Raw genomic sequence first — 25,884 nt, 5'->3', positions numbered from 1 at the left:
ACAGATTCTAGATGCGTCTCAAGGAATTTCGATATTTTTTTAACCAGTCCGTTTTGACTTGTTTCAGCATAGCAAAAAAATAACAAGAATTCGAAATACAACAATAATAAATATATATTTTTTTACATGTATAAAAATAAGGAACTTATACTGACATCTGTACTTATTGCCTTCACCGATGATTTTAAATGATTAAAAATTGTATACCGACATCTGTGTTTTATTCCAAAAAACAATTTAAGTACAGTTTTTCCTCAAACCAAATTGTCGAGTCGATAAATGTCTCGCAGCGCCGCGGTGGTAAAAATCGGAAGCTGGCCATCTTCCGTCGGGGAAGCGAGGGGAAGAGAGTTTCTTTTCGGCGGTTTCAAATCGACGCCCTTTGTGCGAATTGTGAAGAGTTATAATATTATATTATTGGTGTTTTAAGTAGAACTTTTCCGAGAAAGTTTACAATATCGTACTGCTTTGAAGTAATATGAGTAATGTTACCAACCAAAATGGATCAGGTCTAGAGCAGCAAGTGAGTAAACCCAGTCCCCGCAAATTTACCCCAGAACCGCTGTAATTTTCCTGGTATATCGATTTTGAGACGATCTCACACCAGACACTTGTTGAAAAGTATGACATTAATAAATTAACCTAGCGAAACGTCTTTATTTTCCGATGACAAGTCTTTGACAGCTTTTATTGATGTTTGATTATCCCTGATGCATGCTTTTCGTCGAAACGACGTGTCCTCAAAATTCAACATGGCGTCACTTTTTATCCCTTTCGGTAAAATAAAATTTGCTCAAAATGACTTCCTCGCGGCTGTCGGGCTTAATTACACCCCAAAAATACACGCTTTAAATAATTTTAAAACGTATTTCCATAACTGGGCACGTTCGCCGTATTATAAACCGTTTTAAAATTGTGAAATAGATTTGTAATGACATGTGTTTTTTTAATGGAAAATTAATTATTTTGAGAGGAATCGATAATTTTATCGGTGTTTTATGATACTTTGTATGAGTTTCTTTATGCTTTTATTTGTTTTACAGGCGAGTACGCCAGTTTTGTTTGTATTGTCATAATTTGTCTTTGTTCCATTAAACTTCATTTTCGTAAAAGTTGGGTTATCTTTTTAATTGTTAGTTTCCGGCACTATGAATCGGCTATCGAAGTAATAGAATGTTTTATTTTTTTATTTTATTTCTTTTTCTTTTTCATATCCAACTGCGGAGATGTATTTGCACCTCTGTTTAGAATACCACATAATAAATACATAAATCTGAACCTTTATACCATAGCTTATGTTCGATTTTGATCATAAATTTATTTTTTTCTTCTTTCTTACCCTTATCCACACCCAATGGTGCATAGGGCACTGCATCATATAAACGCAATGTTATCTTGATCGTTAACACATGAAGGAAATGTGATCAGCCGTCCGCTTCAGGTACCATTCCAGGGTTATATTGAATAAATATTAGAGTGAAAAAATCACTTATATTTAAGATTTATAAATATAAGATCATAAATTTAATCTTCTAAATTCTCAAAACCGCATACATTGCTTCCAGCTTTGCTAGTTGTGCATCAACATGTGGCCAAGCCTAACCGCATTTGTCGCATTTTGACGTCGCGTAGTTTCGGCTAGACGATCGGTGATGGTGAAATGAGATAAGTCCGCAACTGTCGAATATTTATGATAAAAAAAACTGTAACACCACAAATTCGACCTTGTATAGCTCCCACTATCGTCCTTACCACAAACATCCACGTTTTATGCTAATTTCTTGGCTACACTATGTGAAAATGTGAAACATTCCTGTCTAAAACATTCGAAATTGGAGTTATACGACTGTCAATCTATAAAATATAAATATTTCAGAGCATAATGTGAGCACTTAAACCAGCCAGTGACAGGTTGTGAGCCCTATGAATTTCTAGACTACCATATTTCATTTTGATAACTTTCTTTTCTCTGTTGGGATATCTTCAGTTCTTTAAACTCTTATCTGCATCCGATGGTGCATAAGGCACTGCATCGTATAAACGCAGTGCTATCTTGATCATTATTAATGAAGGAATGGTGATCAGCCCTCCACGTCAGGTACCAAGTCCAGGGTAGTATTGAATAGATATTAGAGTGAACCCGGGACCTCAAGTATGTTAACCGAGCGTGCTGACCATTGCACTACGGAGGCGGACAAATCATGAATTCTTAGACTTCCATATTCTCATCTCGATAACTTCCTCGTATCTGTTGAGATATCAGTAAATAATATACTTTTTTAAGTATTATAATTTTTTTGGCCTTTTGTAATGTTTACTGTACTTGCGCTTGTATTGCGTATTGCCAAAGATATCGCTCACTCCTTCCAACGTCATATATCAAAAAAGGAGATCGTTTTTAATGTTTCAAAATATAATAAAATGTATTAAAAAATAAATATCAAGCCACTTATTAAACTTTTTACTGTGCGTCAGATCTTTTTAGGTAAAACCTGAAGGTTTTTTCTCCATTTGAAAAATATTTAGTATATTTAAAAAAAATAAATCAATACCTTTTCTTCAAAATACAAAACCAACACTTTCTGCCCTGTAGTGGGTAAATATTAAGTTAAATATAGGCCGCTTTTGCTGGGATATAGTACTTTTTTAGACTTTCCGAAAACATGCACAACTGAAAATTGTTTGATATATCGCTCACTCCTTTCAAGAACGTCATAAATAAAAAAACTTGATTTTTCAGGAGAACGTTTTTAAAGTTTAAAAATAAAATACAATGTATTAAATAAAATATCAAACACTTGTTGAGCTTTTTACTGTGCAACAGAACTTTTTAGGTAAAACCAGAAGGTTTTTTCTCCATTTGAAAAATATTTAGTATATTCAAAAAAATAATTAAACGATACCTTTTCTTTAAAATGCAAAAACAACACTTTCTGCCCTGTAGCGGGTAAATATTAAGTTAAAAATATGCCTCTTTTGCTGGGATATAGTACATTTTCTGGGCATTCCGAAAACATGCACAACTGATAATTGACGATTTTTGATTTATGACGTTCTTGAAAGGAGTGAGCGATATGACGTTGTTGAAAGGAGTGGGTGATATGTTATGTATGATTAATAATTCAGTAACCTTTGAGCTAGTTACTGCATTAATTTCTTTCTGCAAGCTACATGCATACTGCATTGCACTATTTGCAGTGTGTAACCTTTCCCTCCCGGTGACATGTATTTTTTGGATCGAAATACCGACGAAAAATAAAAATGCATTTTTTTATTCTTGTAAATATTCCTTTTTATCCCCATCAATCCACTTAATTTCAAATGAACCATTATTGCAAACAAGTTTTCAACGATTTTAACATACTTTACGTTTTACTGCGGACCGTCCATATATATAGGCTTTGTTACTCTGCAAAAAATGCATACCGTCGGGATATCGACTTTTGCTCAGTTTAATTTTAGATTGCATTTAAATGAATTGAAATGCGATCTCTCAGAAGAATGTGCGACAAATCGATGTATGATAGATGTACGAATAGTGAAATAAGGAAGGAATGCAAAGCTGAGATAAGCATTATGGATAAAATTAAGAAAGGTGTGTTGAGATGGTTTGGACATGTAGAACGAATGAGTGAGGAAAGAACGGTAAAACAAATTTATGAGGCAAATGTTAGCGGGAAAAGAAGCAGAGGAAGACCGAGAAAAACATGGCACGATCAGGTATGCCAAATACTTGAAAGTGGTCAGGTTATGAGTCGTAAAAATCGGCGGGTATGTATAAGGAGATGCATGAACGTGGAAGAGGCGAAGAATGTTTGCAAGGACAGAGTGGTGTGGCGCTCTATTCTCTCTGCCTACCCCTGCGGAGAAGCGGTGTGATGGTTAGTTAGTTAGTTAGTTAGTTAGTTAGTTAATTTTAGATATCGACCTGTGTAAGAGAGTCACGGTGCGGGCGCGCAAATCATTTTATACCGTCAATAATAATCATCTTATCCGCCTCCGTAGTGTAGTGGTCAGCACGCTCGGCTACCGTTCTGGAGGTCCCGGGTTCGATTCCCAGGGGCCAAATAAATATAAGTGATTTTTTCACTGTAATATTTATTCAATATTATTACCCTGGACTGGTACCTGAAGCGGAGGGCTGATCACCTTTCCTTCATGTGTAAACGATCAAGATAACACTGCGTTTATATGACGCAGTGCCCTATGCATCATTGGGGTGCGGATAAGGGTTTTATTATTATTATAATAATCATAAATATAATTTAAAAAAATTAAATCGCGGTGGAAATAACATTAATTTTTGATTTTTTTTATCAGTAAAAATTGTTTATTTCCTCCCTCATACGATGTCGAATTTGTCAAGTAGCGCTGATGAAAACACTTGGAACTTGGAAAATATTTCTTTTAGTGATAGTGAGGATGAAATCAGAATGTTTACAAATCGAAGAATGCATATTTGCAGTGAAAGTGAAGTTTCCGAAGATGATTCTATTTCTTTGGGCGGTCTAGATACCGATATTAATTTTTATTTCATTTTATTATATTTTTAAACTTTAAATGCGATCTACTGAAAATGCAAGTTTTTTGATAAATGACATTGTTGAAAGGAGTGAGCGATATTCGCCTTGAATATTGTTTGTTATGTAAATAATATTTTTTTTGTAAAATAATTAGTCCGCCTCTGTAGTGTAATGGTCAGCACGCTCGGCTATCGTTCTGGAGGTCCCGGGTTCGATTCCCAGGGGTCAAATAAATATAAGTGATTTTTTCACTGTAATATTTATTCAATATTACCCTGGACTGGTACCTGAAGCGGAGGGCTGATCACCTTTCCTTCGTGTGTAAACGATCAAGATAACACTGTGTTCATATGAAGCAGTGCCCTATGCACCATTGGGGTGCGGATAAGGGTTTTATTATTATTATTATAAAATAGATAAAAGGCTCACCAGTAAAACAGTTAAAGAAAAAGTCTCGGCAGTTACAGGGTCGAAGAGCCGCATGCGACCCCTGAGCCGCACCCGCCGACCTGCGAGTTAGAATGATGTCCGGGATCATCGATTTTGACATTTGTGATTTGTTTTCCAGTTCGCTGGTCTGGACTTGCAGTCGCAAGGCTCCAGCGGCCGCTATATCCCGCCCCACCTGCGCAACAAGCAGGCTAACGCTTCTTCTCAAGGTAAAGCAACCCGCCCCCCTTGCCTATCCAGCTTCCAATTTTCATTACTCACCCCGCACCCGGAAAGATGTCATTTTCACTAATAAACCGAGTCGTGCGACAAGTGGGAGTCGCGTTGTTTTGTTGCATCGCTTACGATAATAATAATAATAAATTTGGATAACTTATATAGCGTCATTTTCGTAAAATAATACCTCAAGGGCGCTTCACTGTGAATGAATCGGGGAAAATATTATGGTGGAAATGATTTAGCAAACAAATGTGCTTTTAGTCTTTTTCTAAAGATCATCTCACTCTCACTATTTCTAACGATGTGCATATTTTGTATGTCATTCAAACGGTTTTTTTAAATTATTTTTTTATTAGTGTTAACAACAGCAACATATCGCTCACTCCTTTCAAGAACGTCATAAATCAAAAATTGACAATTTTCAGTTGTGAATGTTTTCGGAATGCCCAGAAAATGTACTATATCCCAGCAAAAGAAGCATATTTTTAACTTAATATTTACCCGCTTCAGGGCAGAATGTATTGTTTTTGCATTTTGAAGAAAAGGTATTGTTTAATTATTTTTTTAAAACATACTTAATATTTTTCAAATGGAGAAAAATACTTCAGGTTTTACCTAAAAAGATCTGTTGCACAGTAAAAAGTTCAATAAGTGGCTTGATATTTATTTTTAATACATTGTATTATATTTTTAAACTTTCAAAACGTTCTCCTGAAAAATCAAGTTTTTTGATTTATAACGTTCTTGAAAGGAGTGAGCGATATGTAAAACAAAACATTAAAATATATACATTAAACAAGCCAATTATAGTTGACCACAGAAACATAAAAATTAGTACAAAATATTTAGTGTAGATCTAGCAAATAAATAATAGTTTAATAATAATAAATAAATTCGGATAATTTATACAGCGCCATTTTCGTAAAATACTACCTCAAGGGCGCTTAAAGGGATAACTGTGGAGGTCCTCACCAAAATGTTACATTTCCAATATTGCACAAAAAATCGTTTGAATGCAAATCTGTTCTGTTTGCTGTGTTCTTTCGAAATCTTGATTTAGTTGCGACAAAACGTGACCAATCCTGTGTTAAACCAATAAGAATTCATTAAATCGCTCCAAAATGTTACATTTTAACGAGCTAGAATTCCTGATTACTTATAAATTTCAATATAAAATCATTTATATTGAAATCGGGGAAAAGGAGATAGTGGAAATGATTTAGCGAACAAATGCTTTTAGTTTTCATTAGTGCTGGGATAGATACAGTTTAAAAGATATTGCAGTAATAGTCAAGGTTTATTTACTTTATAAAATTAAATAACTTTGTTTTGACCACTTATTTATTATAAGTACACTTTAACCTACCAGTTTCGATAAGAACCTTGTCATCATCAGGGTTTATTCAATTCGAAAACATAAAAATACTCATAATTAATTACATTCCCTTACCAATTTATATTTTTTTTTGTAACAACAGTTTTTGGTAAGGGAATGTAATTAAGTATGAGTATTTTAATGTTTTACAATTTAATAAACCCTGATGATGACAAGGTTCTTGTCGAAACCGGTAGGTTGAAGTGTACTTATAATAAATAAGTGGTTAAAACAAAGTTGTTTAATTTTATAAAGTTTATAAAACGTGTCACAAAGTATCTGCGAAAAACATTCAAGAAACGAGGTTTATTTATATTATTTATTGATTTGACATTAACTTTGTGGAATGACATGTTAATTTTTTTTAAAACCATCCCCCTTATTGAGTTACATTTCGTTAATCACGACTAGTTTCGAAAATTACAGATGTTTTCATCGACAAGCGATTATAAAAAGGTTTATTTAAGTTGAAAATGATATTTTTCCCGTGAACCTAGCATACATAAATGTAGAAATAAACTATTGCTAAGATCCTATAAAAAAAGGCAGTAATTATTTTTATTTTTGTTTAAGTATATGAGCACATACATTTTCATGTTGTATTTACATGGGAATTATAATTCCTGCTTAAATAATTAATTTAGACTTAAGAATGGTTTCTACAGTTCCGATTTGGACCAACGGATAAATCAATGCAGATAAAAGGTATTTATTTATTTTTGTCAAGATATTTATGAAATTATATACACAATTTAAAAAAAGCATTGTATGAAGGTATAATTTATTATTTACAATCTATGAGGCGGTCAATGTCTATATTACCACCTTAAACTTGCATCACCCTACTGTTAATTCACTTAATATCTTGATAACACTGCATCAAACCAATGCAGTTCAGTATTCACCATCAACTAGAGGGAATATGAATTTCGAAGGTATAAGGATACAAATATGAACACATTGTTTGCGGGAAACGCTCAAAAGCGTTTTTTACTCAGTATATTCATTCATTCAAACCCTTATCCGCACCCTAATGGTGCATAGGGCACGCATTATAGAAACGCAGTGTTATCTTGATCATTAACATGAAGGAAAGGTGATCAGCCCTCTTCTTCAGATACCAGTCCAGGGTAATATGGAATAAATATTAGAGTGAAAAAATCACTTATATTTATTTAACCCTCCCTGGGAATCGAACCCGACAAAGAATATAGAATATGGCCATATTTATACCACCTATATTGTAATTTGAAAAATACTTGCTTAAGGGTTAACAGTCTCCTAAATTTTCGATTGCAAAGAACCGCCCTGTAGTCTAAGACGTTGTAATTTGAAAAAATATAAATTGGCAATATTACATTAGTACACATTAACCTAGCCGGCTCTAATGGGGGGATTTAAATCCCCCATATATTAGTTTTAATTCCATAACTTTAGTACATATTATAAGAGCTACTTATTTCCATATTTTTTGTAATCTTAAAAAAAGTTTGAAAAAAAAAATTCCCTCTTTTTATTTTTATAATTTCAAACCGTTAAATGTATCAAAATGTTGTTTTTGATAAGAAGAATTTTACGTACTTATATATCAGCATGTAAAATTTTTGTCTGCTAGCAACATGTCATTTCTTTCACTCTAATAAATGTGGTATTACCACAAGCAGAGAGGGAGACAATAAGCCTCTCGCTTATCATCCGATAAGCGAGGCGGCATTCGGTCGGTGCTTGGCTGCGCGTTCGAACGGACGTCACGCCTGTGACTTGCTGCAAGCTGCGTACTACAATTTCCATACAAATATAAATTGGGGTCTTTTGGTACGCAATGTAATTTTTGGATGATTGGTATGTGAAAGGTTAACAATTGTACCTGAGCTGATAAATGTGTTTGAGCTCGCATTTTTATTGCGAGTGCAAATATTTACATTCCTATAAACATTTTTCTTTTAAATGATTTATGACAATGTTGTTGGCTCGTAATAGGATCGCTTGCACCATAATTATTATTGTTATTCCTCGAATAATATTTATCGTACAGTGCGTTGGAAATGCAACAACCGACGCAAAAATACATTGTTTGTCAAACAATCTCCTTTATTATACTTCTGTTCACAGTATCATCCATTTTTAGTCATTTATTTCTAGAATATTCATATATTAATAGTTTTTAATAACTATTTTTTCATTTATTGATTTGGCGTTTAATTTGTAGAATTCCATTTTAATGTATGTATTAATTTTAAATCAAAAACAGATTTTTTGAGTGTACTAAGTTGTATTTTATTAACAAAAACACATTAAAAATTAATATTGTGACAATTGTTTCGCCTAAAATGCCATAGCATTTTCAAACTAATGTGAAGATTGAAATTCGTTTGAAAATGCCATAACTAGGCGAAATAATTGTCACAATATAATTTTTTATGTGTTTTTGTTAATAAAATACAACTTAGTAGACTCAAATAATCTGTGTTTGATTTAAAATTAATACATAAATAAACAATTTTTTTCATAATACACTAAGACCTCACTTTACATCGTAGATACGTTCCAAAAGATTCCCCGAAGTTAAAACACAATTTAAATTTACAAAACGGGAAATTACGTTTTAGAAAATTTAAAAATAATTCTCTGAATAATATTTTTTTTTAAATACAATGACGCACAGTGAAAATAAGTCTTAATTCTGTAACGACGCAAAGCGAGGTCTGAGTGTAAATTATTCCATTAAACATTTATATAAAGGATCTCTATTTGAAGAATTTTGGATAAAACGGACAAAAAATCTGGTCAAATATAAAAATATTTAAAACATCCTGTTGATTCTTCAAACCCTTATCCGCACCCAATGATGCATGGGGCACTGCATCGTATTGACACAGTATTATCTTGATCATTACTTACTTGAAGGCAAGGTATCACTCCTACGCTTCAGGGACCTGTCCAAGGTAATATTAAATACATATTAGAGTGTAAAATCACTAATATTTATTTCCCCTCCGGGAATCGAACCCGGGATGTCCAGTACGGTAGCCTAGTGTGCTGACCATTACACTACGGAGGCGGTTAATATTATACATGCTTAAATTCAAGTGTCGCCACATGTAAACAATTTTTAGCGGCCATGATAATCAAGTCATAACTTAAAAAAAAATAATATCTTTAAATTTTTCACTAACTGATTTATTTTTGTTACAAAGTACTAAAAATAAGACTCGGAATCGATATTTTCTATTAATATTTTATTAATATTTTTTGCTTGGAAAATAGCCATATTTATACTCCGCCCACACGGTAATTTAATAACGTCAAAAAAATATTTATTCTATAAATAAACTGTCTAATGCTCTATTTTTATACTCTGCAGCCAAATTGCTTTTACTTTTACTCATTCATCCATATTATGTCGCTCACTCCTTTCAAGAACGTCACAAATCAAAAAACTTGATTTTTCAGGAGAATGTTTCAGGAGAAGTTTAAAAATATAATACAATTTATTATAAATAAATATCAAGCCACTTATTTAACTTTTTACTGTGCAACAGATCTTTTTGAGTAAAACCTGAAGGTTTTTTCTCCATTTGAAAAATATTTACTATATTTAAGTCCGCCTCCGTAGTGAAATGGTCAGCATGCTCGGCTACCGTTCTGGAGGTCCCGGGTTCGATTCCCAGGGGGGCTTAATAAATATAAGTGATTTTTTCACTCTAATATTTATTCCATATTACACTGGACTGGTACCTGAAGTGGAGGGCTGATCACCTTTCCTTCATGTGTAATCGATCGAGATAACACTGCTTTTATATGAAGCAGTGCCCTATGCACCATTGGGGTGCGGTAAGGGATTTATTATATTTTTTTAAATTAAACAATTCCTTTTCTTCAAAATGCAAAAACAACACTTTCTGCCCTGTAGCGGGTAAATATTAAGTTAAAAATATGCCGGTTTTGCTGGGATATAGTACATTTTCTGGGCATTCCGAAAACATGCACAACTGAAAATTGACGATTTTTGATTTATGACGTTCTTGAAAGGAGTGAGCGATGTATGTATTACGTTCTGTATACCAGATTAAATTTAGCCATCACCAACTGTCACACATAGGTCGGCCCTTCAGGTAAAGTTTACTTTTTTCATTAGTTAAAGTTGAATTATGACTCAAATACCGTAGAACGGGCTTTGTACAGTACAAAAAAAAATTAGATTGTGGTATCGATCGAAGTATCGTGACAATAAGTGTCACCTGTCAGGGAAACAATGAATCATGTCTATACGTTCATTATTGTAGACCAAATACAGATCTAAATAAAAAAATAATCTGGGCTCAAGTAACGCGTCAATGTTCAAGTAGCCCCGTTCTACGGTACTGGGCCTTTTATCGAATCAAGTGATTATTTATGGCCATAGTGCTTATAGACTAAATAAAACTTGATTATCTAAAAATTTACAAGCGATCCATCCATTCAAAAAGAGTATGTCAAATGATTAATTAAAATTTGACCATTTTCGATGACTGGCCGCCTCTGTCCAAAATGTTTGCCAAGTAGTAAATCTGACATTGACCCCCTTCTCACTCGCCGTCCACTCGGATTACATAACGCGCATCGAGTGTCATTCAACCCACTTTGTATGTACCAATCGTTTCTAGAAATAATACACAATTTGCTCTGAATTGCACTCTCGCTTTCCACCTGAGAGTTCTGAGAGTTCATTCACCTCAGAGATGTCTGCACTTCGAAAATGTTGCAAACAATTTGTAATGCTAATAAAAATTCCATTGAAAAAATGCCTCAATCTGCTAACAGAATTTTATAACGCCTCCGTAGTGTGATGGTCAGCACGCTCGGCTAACGTTCTGGAGGTCCCGGGTTCGATTCCCATTGGGGGGGTCAAATAAGATTTTTTCATTTTTAATTTAAAAAATTACTTCGCAAATCCCACTATATCTTAAAATCTACTGTGACACGTGTTTCCATGCATTCCCCATCATTTTCAAACACCCTATAGATTTTACCACAAAGTGATTTTTCGTTGTTGATGTTTTCACTCTGATATTTATTCAATATTACCCTGGACTGGTACCTGAAGCGCAGGGCTTATCACCTTTCCTTCATGTGTTAACGATCAAGATAACACTGTGTTTAAATGATGCAGTGCCCTATGCACCATTGGGGTGCGAATAAGGGTTTGAAGAAGATCCTTGAGACATTTAAAAAAAAAATTGACTTAATGTGCAAGTTTTATAAGGCATACCAGCAGTTCATCTATGTTTTTTATTATTTTTTAATTAGCAAAGCACCCAAAATTGAGTGATAAATGCCATAATAATGATTTTACTTAAACATTTTCTTTAATGATTTTTCTTGAAGTTACTTCTTGAAGTTAACATTTTTGCCGTACTTTTTAAAATGCTTTATGACCGCACTATTGACATTTTGGGAGTTCATTGATAAGACGTGCGGTTCATCTATGTTGAGATGCCAAAAAAAGTAAAAATAACTCCCAATATGGTGAAAACCCAGATTTGTGAACTAGTATTTGGACACACTAAAAATGTTGTGAATAAGAAAGACTTTTGTATTTAAACTGCGGAATGGCCATTTCTGATAGCTTGAAACACTGGACCCCAACATCTACAAGCTTCTTGTCTGTATCCATGCTATGTCATTTCGCATTTTAATTGCCCAGACAATATTAAACAATATTTGTTTTGATTCCATTGCAAATAAAGTGGCAATTAAGTATCTCAATGTGATTAATTGCTGACCTTATTTGAATGAGCGCACGAATAATCTTCTTGAGATAACATAATATCACTCTCTACCCATGTGCTCCAAGCCATGCGGCTTGCCTTTATAGTAGCTATCCATTTTGAATTAAATTTTTACTAGTTAAATACTAAATACATACTACCATTTTCAAATAAAATCTTTACATAAACTTATCAAAAAATAATAACAATAATAAATCCCTTACCGCACCCCAATGGTGCATAGGGCACTGCTTCATATAAATTCGCAGTGTTACCTCGATCGATTACACATGAAGGAAAGGTGATCAGCCCTCCACTTCAGGTACCAGTCCAGTGTAATATTGAATAAATATTAGAGTAAAAAAATCACTTATATTTATTAAACCCCCCTGGGAATCGAACCCGGGACCTCCAGAACGGTAGGCGAGCATGCTGACCATTACACTACGGAGGCGGACAAAAAATAAAGAGAAATTTAAATTAAAAATCACAAAAGCGCCCTAAGCAGTATCAAACGGATGATTTAACTATTCAATGCTGTTACACCCTAACCTACAATGCTTTTCTTTTTAAATTGTCTGTACTTTGCTTTACATAATGGATATTTAGTACAGTATGTTCATGAAGATTCTTGATAATTTTGTTCCTTTTTTATCAACTGATCATCTATATTATATCGAATATCTATCATGTAATAATGGAGTTATCAGGAAATTTCAATATAAAAAATTAGGTTAGTATTATCCAAATTTAAAAGTTTTCAGATACCCAATGTCCCCGGAACCTTGGTAAGATTTTATTAATTAAGTAATAAGTAATAATATTTGCATATATATATATTTTTAAATAGCAAACGGAGAATATTGCATAAAATAATCATAGATAAGCAAGTTAATGAACTGTATAATATACTGGTCCTCTTATTTGCCTCATAAAATTTTATGGCTATAACTGACCAGTTAAAATGTCATTGTTTCAATTACCGCCAAGTATGTTTTTTTTAAATTATTTTGTTGCAATATTCTCTGTATTATAGTAACGGGCCCACTATCGTAAAATATCACTTATATGCCAAAAAAATCCATTTTTGATATGCAATCAATATACAATCGCAGATTATTGTACCTGTCATGAAGCAGTGTTTCTCAAAATTTTCGTGGGGGACATGCGTATTAAAAGTTTTACAAACGCTGAATTCTTGTTTGAAAATTCTATGAAATAAATGCGATACAAGTCTTTTCAGGCACCTTTTGTCTGCGATTGTATATCACACAACAGTATTATTATTTTTCATACTTTATAATATTTATTTCTTCTTTAGTTTTAAGTTTTTAATAATAATTTACTTTTTAGGCACTCAAGTGTGCATTTTTTAATAATATCTAGTATAGTTTAGAATATTTTATTTTTTTTAGTTTCTCTGGGATGAATATTATTTTTTTTAGAATTTGGTCATGGAAATATGTTATCTGTCAGATCCTAAGAGGGATATCCTTAAATTTCATAAAATTATTTCAATGCATTTCACTAATTAACACGCTTCGGACGGTAAAGGTATTTCTACCCGTTCGGTTGATTGATGCTTTAGGACGGGAAGTGTATTTTTACCTTCTGTGCCGGCCTCATTACAAAGGCAGAAAAGATGGAATTATCCAATGTTTTTATATGAATATTATTTACCAATCTCTTTGCTAAGGTCTAAACTATATGTACATAATTATCAAATCCCATCGCCAGCGGCCCGCAGACGTAAAAAATACCCGTCCAAAATTTGTTAATGTTGAATTTGTAGATATTATATTATTTTTAACATTTCATCAAAGATGAAGAAGAATATGGAAGTCTGGGCATTTACGGGGCTGACGACCGTCATAGGCTGGTTTAAGTGATCACTTTACACCTGTGTAACATTCACCAATTCTACCCATTATTGACAACCACACTACTCAAATTCTTGGAAGTTCTATATATATATGAACCAATTTAGAAACCTTGTTCTTGAATCACTAGAACTTCACTAGAGACATCTATTGGTGAGATGTAAAGAAGCTTTTTATTAAGCAGAAACTCTTATATTAGTATGTAAAAACAGTGATCACTTTACACGTGTGTAAAGTGATCACTTTTTTAAACCAGCCTATGACGGTCGTCAGCCCCGTAAATGCCCAGACTTCCATATTCTTCTTCATCTTTGATGAAATGTTAAAAATAATATGAAAATAACTCCTGTAATTGGAGATAATCCAGATTTTGTGAACAAGTATTTGGACACACTCAAAGTGTTGTAGATATTATGGTTTCTATACTCTATTTTGCGTACAGTAATAAAATTTATAATTCAGAATTATTCTTCAAATTTCTGCACAATCACTGTTTGGTTGAATCGCTAACAATATCTTGTAATTTTTGTTTTTGCCAATGCAACATTATTAGTGTTATTTAATTAAAATTTACAGTTTATTTTAAAATAATTAATTATAATTACACAATTTAATAACGTCCGATTACTGTTGTAATAGCGTTACTATGTAGAGCAGAAAGCAATTTTACATAGTCAACAAATGTAATTGGTCATTTCGCAACAATATTTAGATTTTGTTAATTTTATTAACAGCCTGTGTACTTTTTTTTGGCTTAACAGCTCAGTTATCCCGTCACGGTAGTGCGGAAGTTAATAAATTGATTTTTAAAAATTACTAACCTCATCTGCTGGCTAGATATGCCATGTTTAAATAAAATAAAATGAAATATTTATAATTCATTTTAATGAATACTGGATACCACCGAATCGAAAATGCCTTCCTAAGTCCCACAGGAGACCTATTACTATAGTGTCATGTATCGCTCACTCCTTTCAACAACGTCATAAATCAAAAAACTTGATTTTTCAGGAGATCGGTTTTAAAGTGTATTTAAAATAAATATCAAGCCACTTATTGAACTTTTTACTGTGCAACAGATCTTTTTAGGTACAACCTGAAGGTTTTTTCTTCATTTGAAAAGTATTTAGTTTATTTAAAAAAAATAATTAAACAATACCTTTTCTTCAAAATGCAAAGACAACATTTTCTGTCCTGCAGCGGGTAAATATTAAGTTTTGAATATTGAAAGCATTAACTTTGTGGATTATATTGATATATTATTTCGAGAAATAAAAATACTTTGTGTTCTGATCCACTCACATTTTTATTAACCAACTAGTTTCGGCAACAACCTAACAACCTAAGAGGGCAACAGGTTGTTGCCGAAACTAGTTGGTTAATAAAAATGTGAGTGGATCAGAACACAAAGTATTTTTATTTCTCGAAATAATATAGGTAAATATTAAGTTTAAAATATGCCTCTTTTGCTGGGATATAGTAGATTTTCTGGGCATTCCGAAAACATGCACAACTGAAAATTGTCAATTTTTGATTTGTGACGTTGTTGAAAAGAGTGAAAGATATTTTAACTTAATAATACAATAAGAATTTGGCTGCTTTTATAGCAGTATCAAATAATAAAGAAAATATTTTTTTAAATCAGGGTTTTATTGGGTACAGTAGTATCCCGAAAACTCAGCCCATTGTGGACTGAGGGGAGACCAAATTTGTGAAAATGCCAGGTTATCGGGAATGTGGTTATAAATAATAAGTAGGAGTGTTTCCTCAGAAAATACAGTACTTGTATGAATTTTTAAGAAACAAATAAAATATAAAAAATTGTGACAATTTGTTGGGGCATTATCAAACTAACATTATTGACAGTAGTTTGACAATTCCCTAACATGGCGAAACAATTGTTACAAATTTTAGTTAATTTTTTTTTTAAATAATAAAATATACAAGTAAGTAGACACAAATCAGTGTTTGATTTTAATATTTAAAATATAACCCAATGTACTTTTAGTCCAGATATCTCGGCTAAATTAGCCAGTTTTTGCAAAGTCGAAAATTTATTAATAAATGAACAGAAAAGAAAATCTAAAAAATTCATTCAAAATCAAGAAGTAAATTATTATTTTGAAAGAATTAGCTTTTTAGACCGGAATTCTGAAAAATTCTGTGGCAGTCAACCTCAAGTCAAGTCAAGTTAATTGATAAATAATGTATTAGGTTAGGTTAGGTTGATAATTAATTAATAAATAATGTATTAAGCTAGACGGATCCAAACCATTTCCATGGCCTCTTTATGAAGAAATAATCCCCTCATTCAGAGAGAGGTAGAGAGTGAGTGAGAGAATCAGCCAGAGAGACAGAGAGTGAATGAGAGAATCAGCCAGAGAGAGAGAGTCAGTCAGGAGTCAGGGTGGCAATGGCGGTTGGCTGTCAGCTAGTGTATAAGCGTTGCGTGGCTGTGCGCAGGGAGCGAGGATTCGGGGGCGCGTTCCGGCGGCTCAGACGCGCGCGGGGGCGGAGGCTCACGCGGCTACGGGGGCGGGCGCTACCCGGCGCCACCTGCCCGCAGGGACGAGCGGGACTTCGGCTCCTTCTACACCAACCGTAGGGACAGAGGTAGGACACGCCAGTCCGTCCGCTCCGCGTACTCACCGGGACTCACCGTAACGTCGCGGCAGTCTTGCAGTTTTACCCAAACTCACCCGATGAATCAACTATACCATTTCACTGGGAATTTTCACTCTATAATTTCTGTCCACCTCCGTAGTGTAATGGTCAGCACGCTCGGCTACCGTTCTGGAGGTCCCGGGTTCCATTCCCAGGGGGGGTCAAATAAATATAAGTGATTTTTTCACTGTAATATTTATTAAAAAATATTACCTTGGACTGGTACCTGAAGCGGAGGGCTGATCACCTTTCCTTCATGTGTAAACAATCAAGATAACACTGCGTTATATGACGCAGTGCCCTATGCAACATTGGGGTGCGAATAAGGGTTTTTATTTATTATTTATTAATTTATACTTAAATAATAAGATAAAAACCCTTATCCACACCACAATGGTGCATAGGGCACTGTATCATATAAAAGCAGTGTTATCTTGATCGTTAGCACATGAAGGAAAGGTGATCAGCCCTCCGCTTCAGGTTACCAATCCAGGGTAATATTGAATAAATATTACAGTGAAAAAGTCACTTATATTTATTTTACCTCCCTTGGGAATCGAACCCGAGACCTCCAGAACGGTAGCCGAGCGTGCTGACCATTACACTACGGAGGCATACACTAATTTATACTTAATGAGTTATATGTAGCGTTTCACTGGGAATTTCCACTCCATGATTGGTGTGCTTAAATTTTTGATATCTTCAAATAACACATGCTTTACGTCAATCATATTCAAACATTTTTTTACCATTTCACGGGAAATTTTTACTCCATTATTGGCGTACTTAAGTTTTTGTATATTAAAAGCATTATTAACTTGTGGTATGGTGTTTTTTTAAAGTGGTATTACACTAAGTGAAGGATGAATGATAAGGAGAGTGTTACTTATGTTTTTGATATCTTCAAATAACACATTCTTTACATCAACAAAATTGAAAGATTAAAAAAAAAATCTTCCTCTAAAAATGTAAGCACAGTATTCAATTAGTAACTATGCTGTATGAAACTACAAAATTAATAGGAGATTGAAAGCTGTCAAGCTGTCATAAATAAAGAAAATAATGTAAGGGACGGTCTTTAACTAAGAAGATTAATATTTTAAAAGATATTACTCCGTCTCAAAAATAACAAAGCCAAATTTTTTGGTTTCTTCAACGTTGCTATTTATCCCTCACATCAATTCATATTCTGGGTGAGAATATTTCACTATAATAATTCATATCATTGCTGACATTGCAAGATTTATCAATTTTGCAGCAGCGTGGCTGTACACCATCGACTGTAAATAAGGGAGAAGAGCGATGAATGTCTGAATTATTTTAATTTCACATTTCATTGCCAAATTGCTGGTTCGGTCCATTCATCATTCAGAAAAATATTTAAGATTGTTTTATGTCTGATATATAATAAATGATAATAATATTGTCTAATTTAGTTTCCATATTTATTCATTCCACGTAAAACTGCAAGAATGTCCACGAGTCTTAGTTTTCGCTCAAAAAAGTAATGATTAGAATTTTTGTATTTTTGTCAACGGTCTTGACATATCGAGATCTACCTGATAATATATTTTTTAATGAATTTCTTATCTTTTTTTCTTATTTATGCTTACATCTCTCTTACACACTTCATTCATACAATAAAGCACTGCAAAATCAGCTGAGAAAATGACGGCATCCAACTGACAAAGTTAAAAATCATTCTTATATACCCATTTTTGGTTTGATAAAAAAATTACTGGCCTTTGCGTAGTTGTGCCGAATTTGCTACCTGATTTTGCAATGTAAATATAATATATACTCATTCCACGAAGGATTTAATGCGGTATAAAGTGATGGGCTGAAAACCATAGGAGAAACTTTGGTGATAATCTAAGGGTGGAGACTGACCGGAGCCATTTCGTCGTAACGTGTTACGTTACGATGCGAGCATTCGTATAGTCAGTACAGCGAGCCTAGTGCTCTATCCATAGGTGCTCGCTGATGCTCGCCGCGAGCGATGTTACGATGTTACGTTACGACGAAATGCTCCATTCTCCACCATAAGACGTTCTAAGAATTTTCGTTATAGTAAAGAAAAAAAATTATGCTAAAGAAATGTTCACGGTCTGAACAAAGGTACTTGAAAATTGGTAGGACCTTTGGGATATGTCCAATCTATAATTTGTAAAAAAAATGCTATTTTGATTCTCTTTGCCAGTGTTTGCCAATCAATGGTATGCGTAACATCAGTGGCATACGCTGCAATCTCTTGACTAAGATAATTGAATCAGTAATACATATTATAGTGGTAATAAATGTTTAAAAAAAACTGATTTCATTCTTTGTGTATCATTTCCACAAAGCGAATTTTAGGTCTTTTTTTAAGTTGTATGGAAGAAAAACTGATTGGGAACCACTGCTCTATGGTTTTCACCCCTCAAATATTATACTTTGTATTTAAATTCTTCGTATATAAGTGCGATTTTGGTATCTGGGTATGTTTTTGTGTTTTTTTTTTTTTTCATATAATTATTGTCTTTCAAAGAGACATTAGAAACTTGTAATAATTATTTTTACGCTTGGCTTAATAGCTTTGATCTATGATTTTCAAAGTAGATCTCTCGAGGACACATTTTTTATTAATGCAAATATCCTCGTAAATCTGTTTTTGATCACTGTACATATCATTCTTATCATTCCATTATAAAATTGGTGTAACTGTGAAAGTTGAAAAGGAAAAATCATTATACAATATTGATTCATTATGTAGCTTGAAATGAATAGCTCCGGGATTCGAAAATGGGTTATTCTGATGTCCGGTCAAATACTCTATAAAGCTTATCGATCTTAATTTTAACCGGTCATTAATGAATCCCTATCGCAGTATTGATTTTTTTCTTCTTTATTATTATATGTGAAAATTTCAGATATTTAATTTCATTGAGCAATAACATTGTTTAAAAAGCCATGAATAAAGATAATTTAATAATTTTTTTTATGAATACTTTCGGTTGATTTTTATGATATTCTGGGTTCAATTCCCATTTGGGCTAATCCAAAAAAAATATAGTTCTTATATTTGGTTTATTACTGTAGACTAGCTTACATTTTTGATTTAGAAAAAATCAAATATGGTTATGTATGAGACGGGCTAGCAGCTCTATACTGACATTCCGATGTCAACAAAAAATATTATCCAGGTTTGTCGTCTAGCCAAGTCCATCGTTTAGTTCATTACAGTTACATGTCTTAATTGTTCCTGTTTCCATCAGAACCGATAGTTTTTATAGTTTCCGTAAATAATTGGCAAATTAATTATGCATTTGGCAAATTGAGGTATAATTCATTACCGGAATCATGAATCAATTTCACTCGGTGAGACTATCACAGTTATCGACCATCATAGATATGTTGTGTCCTCTGCAATCTTGGTGCTTATTTGAATGATGGCGTTCATAATGTATGGACCATCGTGTTGGGGCTCATTCGGTGTGAGGTGTGGGCCCAGATAACGCAATCGCACATCCCATACCCCCGTCTCTGTCAGCGGAGGAGATGCGTGCGTGTGCGATGCGTGATTGTGACCTTGTTCCCCCTGCGACGGGTGTCTGTAGAGGCGCCGCCGGATTCCGCAGGCCGCGACCAGCCGCACCAGAACGGCGGCGACTGGAGCGAGCGCGACGGCGGTGGCGGGGGCGGAGGCGGTAGGCGCGACGCGCGCGACGACCGCGACTGGGGCGGCCGCGAGCGCCGCGACTGGGGCGGCGGCGGCGGCGGCCGGGACCGCCGCGACGAGCGGGACGACCGCTACGGGCCCCCGCAGCCGGCCAACGATCGCTGGAAGGAGGAGCCGCGGCGCACCGAGCGCTGGGATGACCGGCGCGGCGGCGGCGGTGGTGGCGGCGGCGGCGGAGGCGGCGGTGGACGCGGCGGCGGCGGCGGAGGCGGCGGCGGACATCACAATGTGAGTGTTATAATAATCCTTCTCGTGCAAAGCAATTTTTTTAGTTACGAAATTTATTGAAAATGTGAGACATAAGAAGAGAAGAGAAGAGTCTGTCGGAAAGCCTAGATGCTTCTGTATCAGATCCGAGAATGCGGAGGACAAAATTTTTAAAAAAAAATTACAGTTGCACCAGATTTTTTTTATTTCTTATAGATTATGAAAAAACATTCTAAACACTTTATGGGAGATCATGATTTCTACATTGGAGACATTTAGACACTTAATTTTTACAAAAAGTGAATGCCACAAACATCCTTGCCATGCCATCACAGATTGAATTGCACTATGTATGCGCCGTGTGTTTACTTTTGAAGAGGATCCCTTTGAATAATTAAACGCTCCGAGTGGGCGAATAGTAACAGCTGTGGAAGCGGTCATGTTGGCAATTATGTAAGCACCCAGCCAAACCTCAGAGAATATGGAAGGACTTTACAGCCAAACTAAATCAATCCCAGACGAGTTTGGATGAGATGTTGCATTATCTCTTAAAATAAATAATGATTTGTGAAGTGTCTGCTAGGGTTTACACTGGTCACTCATGAACTCAGCGTCCACAGTTGTTGCCTTAGGTTCTTACAGACATGTATTGCTCTCTCCTTTCAACAACGTCATGTATCAAAAATCGTCAATTTTCAGTTGTGTATGTTTTCGGAATGCCCAGAAAATGTACTATATCCCAGCAAAACCGGCATATTTTTAACTTAATATTTACCCGCTACAGAGCAAAAAGTGTTGTTTTTGATATATGACGTTCTTGAAAGGAGTGAGCGATATGAGTCAATTTAATAGTTCTGATGATGCCCAATCCTATGAGGAGAAAGTCAAAGTACCATATCAATGAAAAAATACAAGTGAATTTATTGAAGAAACGGGCAAATATAATTTTTGAAATGTTACCATTTTTGATGTTAATGTTTTGCTATTTGGGGGGGCAGAGCAATGATTGGTCGACGATGTTGCCGCGCGACGAACGACAGGAGATGGAGCTGTTCGGCACGGGCAACACGGGCATCAACTTCTCGAAGTATGAAGACATTCCCGTGGAGGCGACGGGCGAAATGATTCCTGACAACATCTCTACCGTGAGTACTCTTACTTCTCCTTCTGTTCGTGTCATGTCAGGTCCCCCTGACAGAGAGTATCACTTGAGAGTAATTGTCCTTGTCTCGGGCAACTGTAAACAGCGCCTCGACGGACCTGGTCCCCGTCCAATCTCGCATATTCCGGAGCCAGGAGATCTGCCTTCTGCCCACACCACGTTGACCCTCTATTTTGCCTTTTCGTTTGTACGAGCTATTGCATCTAATCATAAAAAGTAAAAAAAGTACTCTTACAATACAGTATTATAATAAAATCTTAATTTCATAATGTTTCTCTAGACTCGTTCAATATGCTATAACTGTTAAATGGTCGTGTTGCTTTTTATAATTTTATTATTAGATAGAATGAAATCTTGGCTATATCGCTTTTTAAATGCCAAAGGGCCACAAAGCAAAAAAAAAAATTAAACTCTATTCCAAAAATGGTATCTAAATCGCCAACATTTTCATATTCGAAAAAGACACTGACGATTCTAAATGAAATGGACATTTCAAGCGCTAGAATTTGCCTATATAGAATATATGTCACCGAATGCACATGACTACTTGAGTTGTTTAGCAGATGAAATGCGTTTCCAGAAAAATCACGCATCTTTAATTGCGACACCAATCGCAGAATGAATGATATCTCATTTTGTTACCATTGTTGACCTCTGGATGATTAAAAAACTGCAATCGCAATAATATCATCATGGAGATATGCGAGGTCAAAGTTGGTATTTGTTAAATTGTAATTTTTTTGAAGGGCAGCCCATTGACAAAACGTCAAAAATTTTCAAAAACTAACTAACTAACCATCACGCCGCTTCCCCGCAGGGGTAGGCAGAGAGAATAGAGCGCCACACCACTCTGTCCTTGCAAACATCCTTGCCTCTTCCACGTTCATGCATCTCCTCATACATACCCGCCGATTGTTACGACTCCTAACCTGACCACTTTCAAGTATTTGGCATACCTGATCGTGCCATGTTTTTCTCGGTCTTCCTCTGCTTCTTTTCCCGCTAACATTCGCCTCATAAATTTGTTTTACCGTTCTTTCCTCACTCATTCGTTCTACATGTCCAAACCATCTCAACACACCTTTCTTAATTTTATCGATAATGCTTATCTCAGCTTTGCATTCCTTCCTTATTTCACTATTCGCACATCTAGCATACATCGTTTTGTTACACATTCTTCTGAGAGATCGCATTTCGACTGCATTCAGTCTACTTTAAAAATTTTCATTAATATCTGCAATGAAACATTCATTTGAAAATGCCAGAGGACGCTTGTCCACTACCCGCAATTCCGTGTAATTTTACCGTCCCGCACGTCAGCTAGCGTTTTAAAACAACGATTGGCTTGTGCTTTTGTCCATCTTTCTTCGGATCGGTGCGTGAACACGTTGCGCGTAAATTCCATCACGCTAAACTGTCGTAGTCGTTTTCATTTTTCAAAACCGGACTGCCGGACGGTGAAATCCCGTGTAGTGGACAAACGCCCATAACTAGGCGAAACAATTATCACAATATTGATTTTTGTGTTTTTTTTAACAATAAAATACAAATTTTTAGTAGACTCAAAAAATCTGTGTTTGATTTAACTAATACATAAATTAAAATGGAGTAACTATCTAACTAACTATCACGCCGCTTCTCCACTAGGCAGAGAGAATCCAACGCCACACCACTCTGTCTTTGCAAACATTCTTCGCCTCTTCCACGTTCATGCATCTCCTCGTACATACCCGACGATTATTACGACTCCTGACCTGGCCGCTACAAATGGAGTTGTACAAATGAATAAATAAAGTAATGACTTTGTTTGGTTGTCAGTTTGAGGATGTGAAACTGACGGAGATCATACGCAACAACATTGCGTTGACCCGCTACGACAAGCCGACGCCGGTGCAGAAGTACGCCATCCCCATCATCATGGCGGGCCGCGACATGATGGCCTGCGCGCAGACCGGCTCCGGCAAGACGGCCGCCTTCCTGGTGCCCATACTCAACCAGCTCTACGAGAGGGGCCCCGACCCCAACGTGTGAGTGCCCAAACCTCTTCTCAATTCTCTAGTAAATTCATGCTATGTGTTAAGGTGGAAGAAGATGATTGTTACAGCTCGCTAGTACTTCCCTACACTACTGTAGCGGTAAGCACGCTCGGTTACCCTGCTGTAAGTCCCGGGTTTGATTCCCAGGGGGGTACATAAATGTGATATTTCACTCTATCATTTATTCACATATCATATCCGTATCATATCCGTTTCAGGCACCCTGGACTGGTGCCTGAAACGGAGGGCTGATCACCTTTCCTTCATGTGTTAACGATCAACATAACACTGCGTTTATATGATGCAGTGCCCTATGCACCATTGGGGTGCGGATAAGGGTCTAAATGAACGAAAGTACTTTTGTAGTGTAGTGGTAAGCACGCTCGGTTACCATGCTGGAGGTCCCGGGTTTGATTCCCAGAGGGTCAAATAAATACATAAATGTGAGCTTTCACTCTAATATTTATTCAATATTATCTGGATTGGTGCCTGAAGCGGAGAACTGATTGCCTTCCTTTATGTGTTAATGATCAAGATAAGACTTTGCTTATATAATGCAGTTCTCTATGCAGTGCAACATCGGGAGCAGAAGAGGATTTAATATAAATAAATACTTTGACATTGGTTTATTCTTTTTCTTCTGCTTTGTGTAGGCCTTTTGGCCTGTTTTTAAGAGGGTTCAACCTTCTGCGATGTTGATTCCCAGCCATCAATCTATCATTTTCGTGGTCTGTCCGGGAGTCGGCTGGCTGTTCAGTGCAATGTGAGGGAGTCTGGATGGTTCCATTATCCTCACAGCGCATACCATTGTCTTTTTCGTTGTTTTGGTTTATTACAAATAAGTATTCGGCAGCTCTAAGAGAGTGACTGCTTTCTAGCAGAGACAAATCTAGAATGCCCCTGCCAGACTTTGCAGGTATGCCTGCGATTATGTAGATTTAAAAAGAATCCACTCCCCAGAGAAAATCAGACATCAATTATTGTACTCCCGGAAGGGTTGATAATGCTTTTAAAATACAAAATGAACATAATATTTTTATTTGGCCTTGCAGTGCCTACAACAAGCGCAAGCAGTACCCGCTGGCCCTTGTACTGGCACCCACTCGGGAGCTGGCCACACAGATATACGACGAAGCCAAGAAGTTTGCCTACAGGTCTAAACTGAGGCCCTACGTAGTGTGAGTACAAAACCCTTCTATTACCACCTCTCTCCTCCGAAACCAAGCCTCACCATACAAAGGATTTGATCGCATTCATCATTGCAACTGTTGTAGCTATTCATTATTCTTGACTTCTTCAGGCTGAAACGACCAAATACCGATTAGTCGGTTTTTCTATCCCACGTACCTGGAAAAAAATTATCACAATTATGGATATCACTATATGGATTTAAAATTTGAACTTTTAATTTAAAAAGGATTATTTACTAGGAAATAAAAAATTTAAAAATAAATATGCACTATTATATGTCAAAATTTTACATGTTATTTACAATATTTTTAATAAATATAAAATGTATCTGGAATGAATCACAATACGACATTTTTTGCTCATAATTTCAAGTCCAAAAATATTATCTTCAACGTGTAAATTTATATGTGTAATAATGATGCATAATTTATTTAACGTGTAATAATGATGCATATAGACTTCTGCAAATTAGAAGTAGTGATATTTACCAAGTAAAGCTTTAATAAAAAATGGATAGATTTACCACAAAGTAACTGCCGAATCAATTAATGAAATTATTAACATTCAGAAGTATCCGTCTGAGGATTGTTTAAGTGCGGGAATACATTAGCAACTTGAAGTGGTCGGAGTTATAGTACATTTTCTGAGCATTCTGAAAACATGCACAACTGAATATTGACGATTTTAGATTTATGACGTTCTTGAATGA

The 25,884-nt window shown here is 35.4% G+C and overlaps 1 protein-coding gene across 3 annotated transcripts in view; it reads left to right on the top strand.

The window, feature by feature from the left end:
• The first annotated feature begins 320 nt into the window (after positions 1-320).
• The window catches only part of bel (ATP-dependent RNA helicase bel), a 33,342-nt gene continuing 7,778 nt past the window's right edge, over positions 321-25,884 (top strand). Inside the window, exons 1-7 of one of the 3 annotated variants that reach the window (XM_088263164.1) lie at positions 321-523; positions 5,092-5,182; positions 16,661-16,810; positions 20,479-20,807; positions 21,785-21,931; positions 23,767-23,975; positions 25,037-25,162. In XM_088263164.1, coding sequence (XP_088119290.1) covers positions 479-523; positions 5,092-5,182; positions 16,661-16,810; positions 20,479-20,807; positions 21,785-21,931; positions 23,767-23,975; positions 25,037-25,162 — 1,097 coding nt within the window. In that variant the 5' untranslated portion in view covers positions 321-478. Of the gene's footprint in view, positions 524-5,091; positions 5,183-16,660; positions 16,811-20,457; positions 20,808-21,784; positions 21,932-23,766; positions 23,976-25,036; positions 25,163-25,884 lie in introns of all 3 variants that reach the window. The other 2 variants (XM_088263163.1, XM_088263165.1) reach the window with 2 other exon arrangements.

The sequence above is a fragment of the Brachycentrus maculatus genome, unplaced genomic scaffold (genome assembly GCF_059751285.1).
Source record: "Brachycentrus maculatus isolate JH-2025_06_01 unplaced genomic scaffold, ASM5975128v1 h1tg000196l, whole genome shotgun sequence".
Lineage (NCBI taxonomy): Eukaryota > Metazoa > Arthropoda > Insecta > Trichoptera > Brachycentridae > Brachycentrus > Brachycentrus maculatus.
The sequence above is the reverse complement of the archived record's forward strand: the minus strand, read 5'-3'. Positions and strand labels throughout refer to the sequence as shown.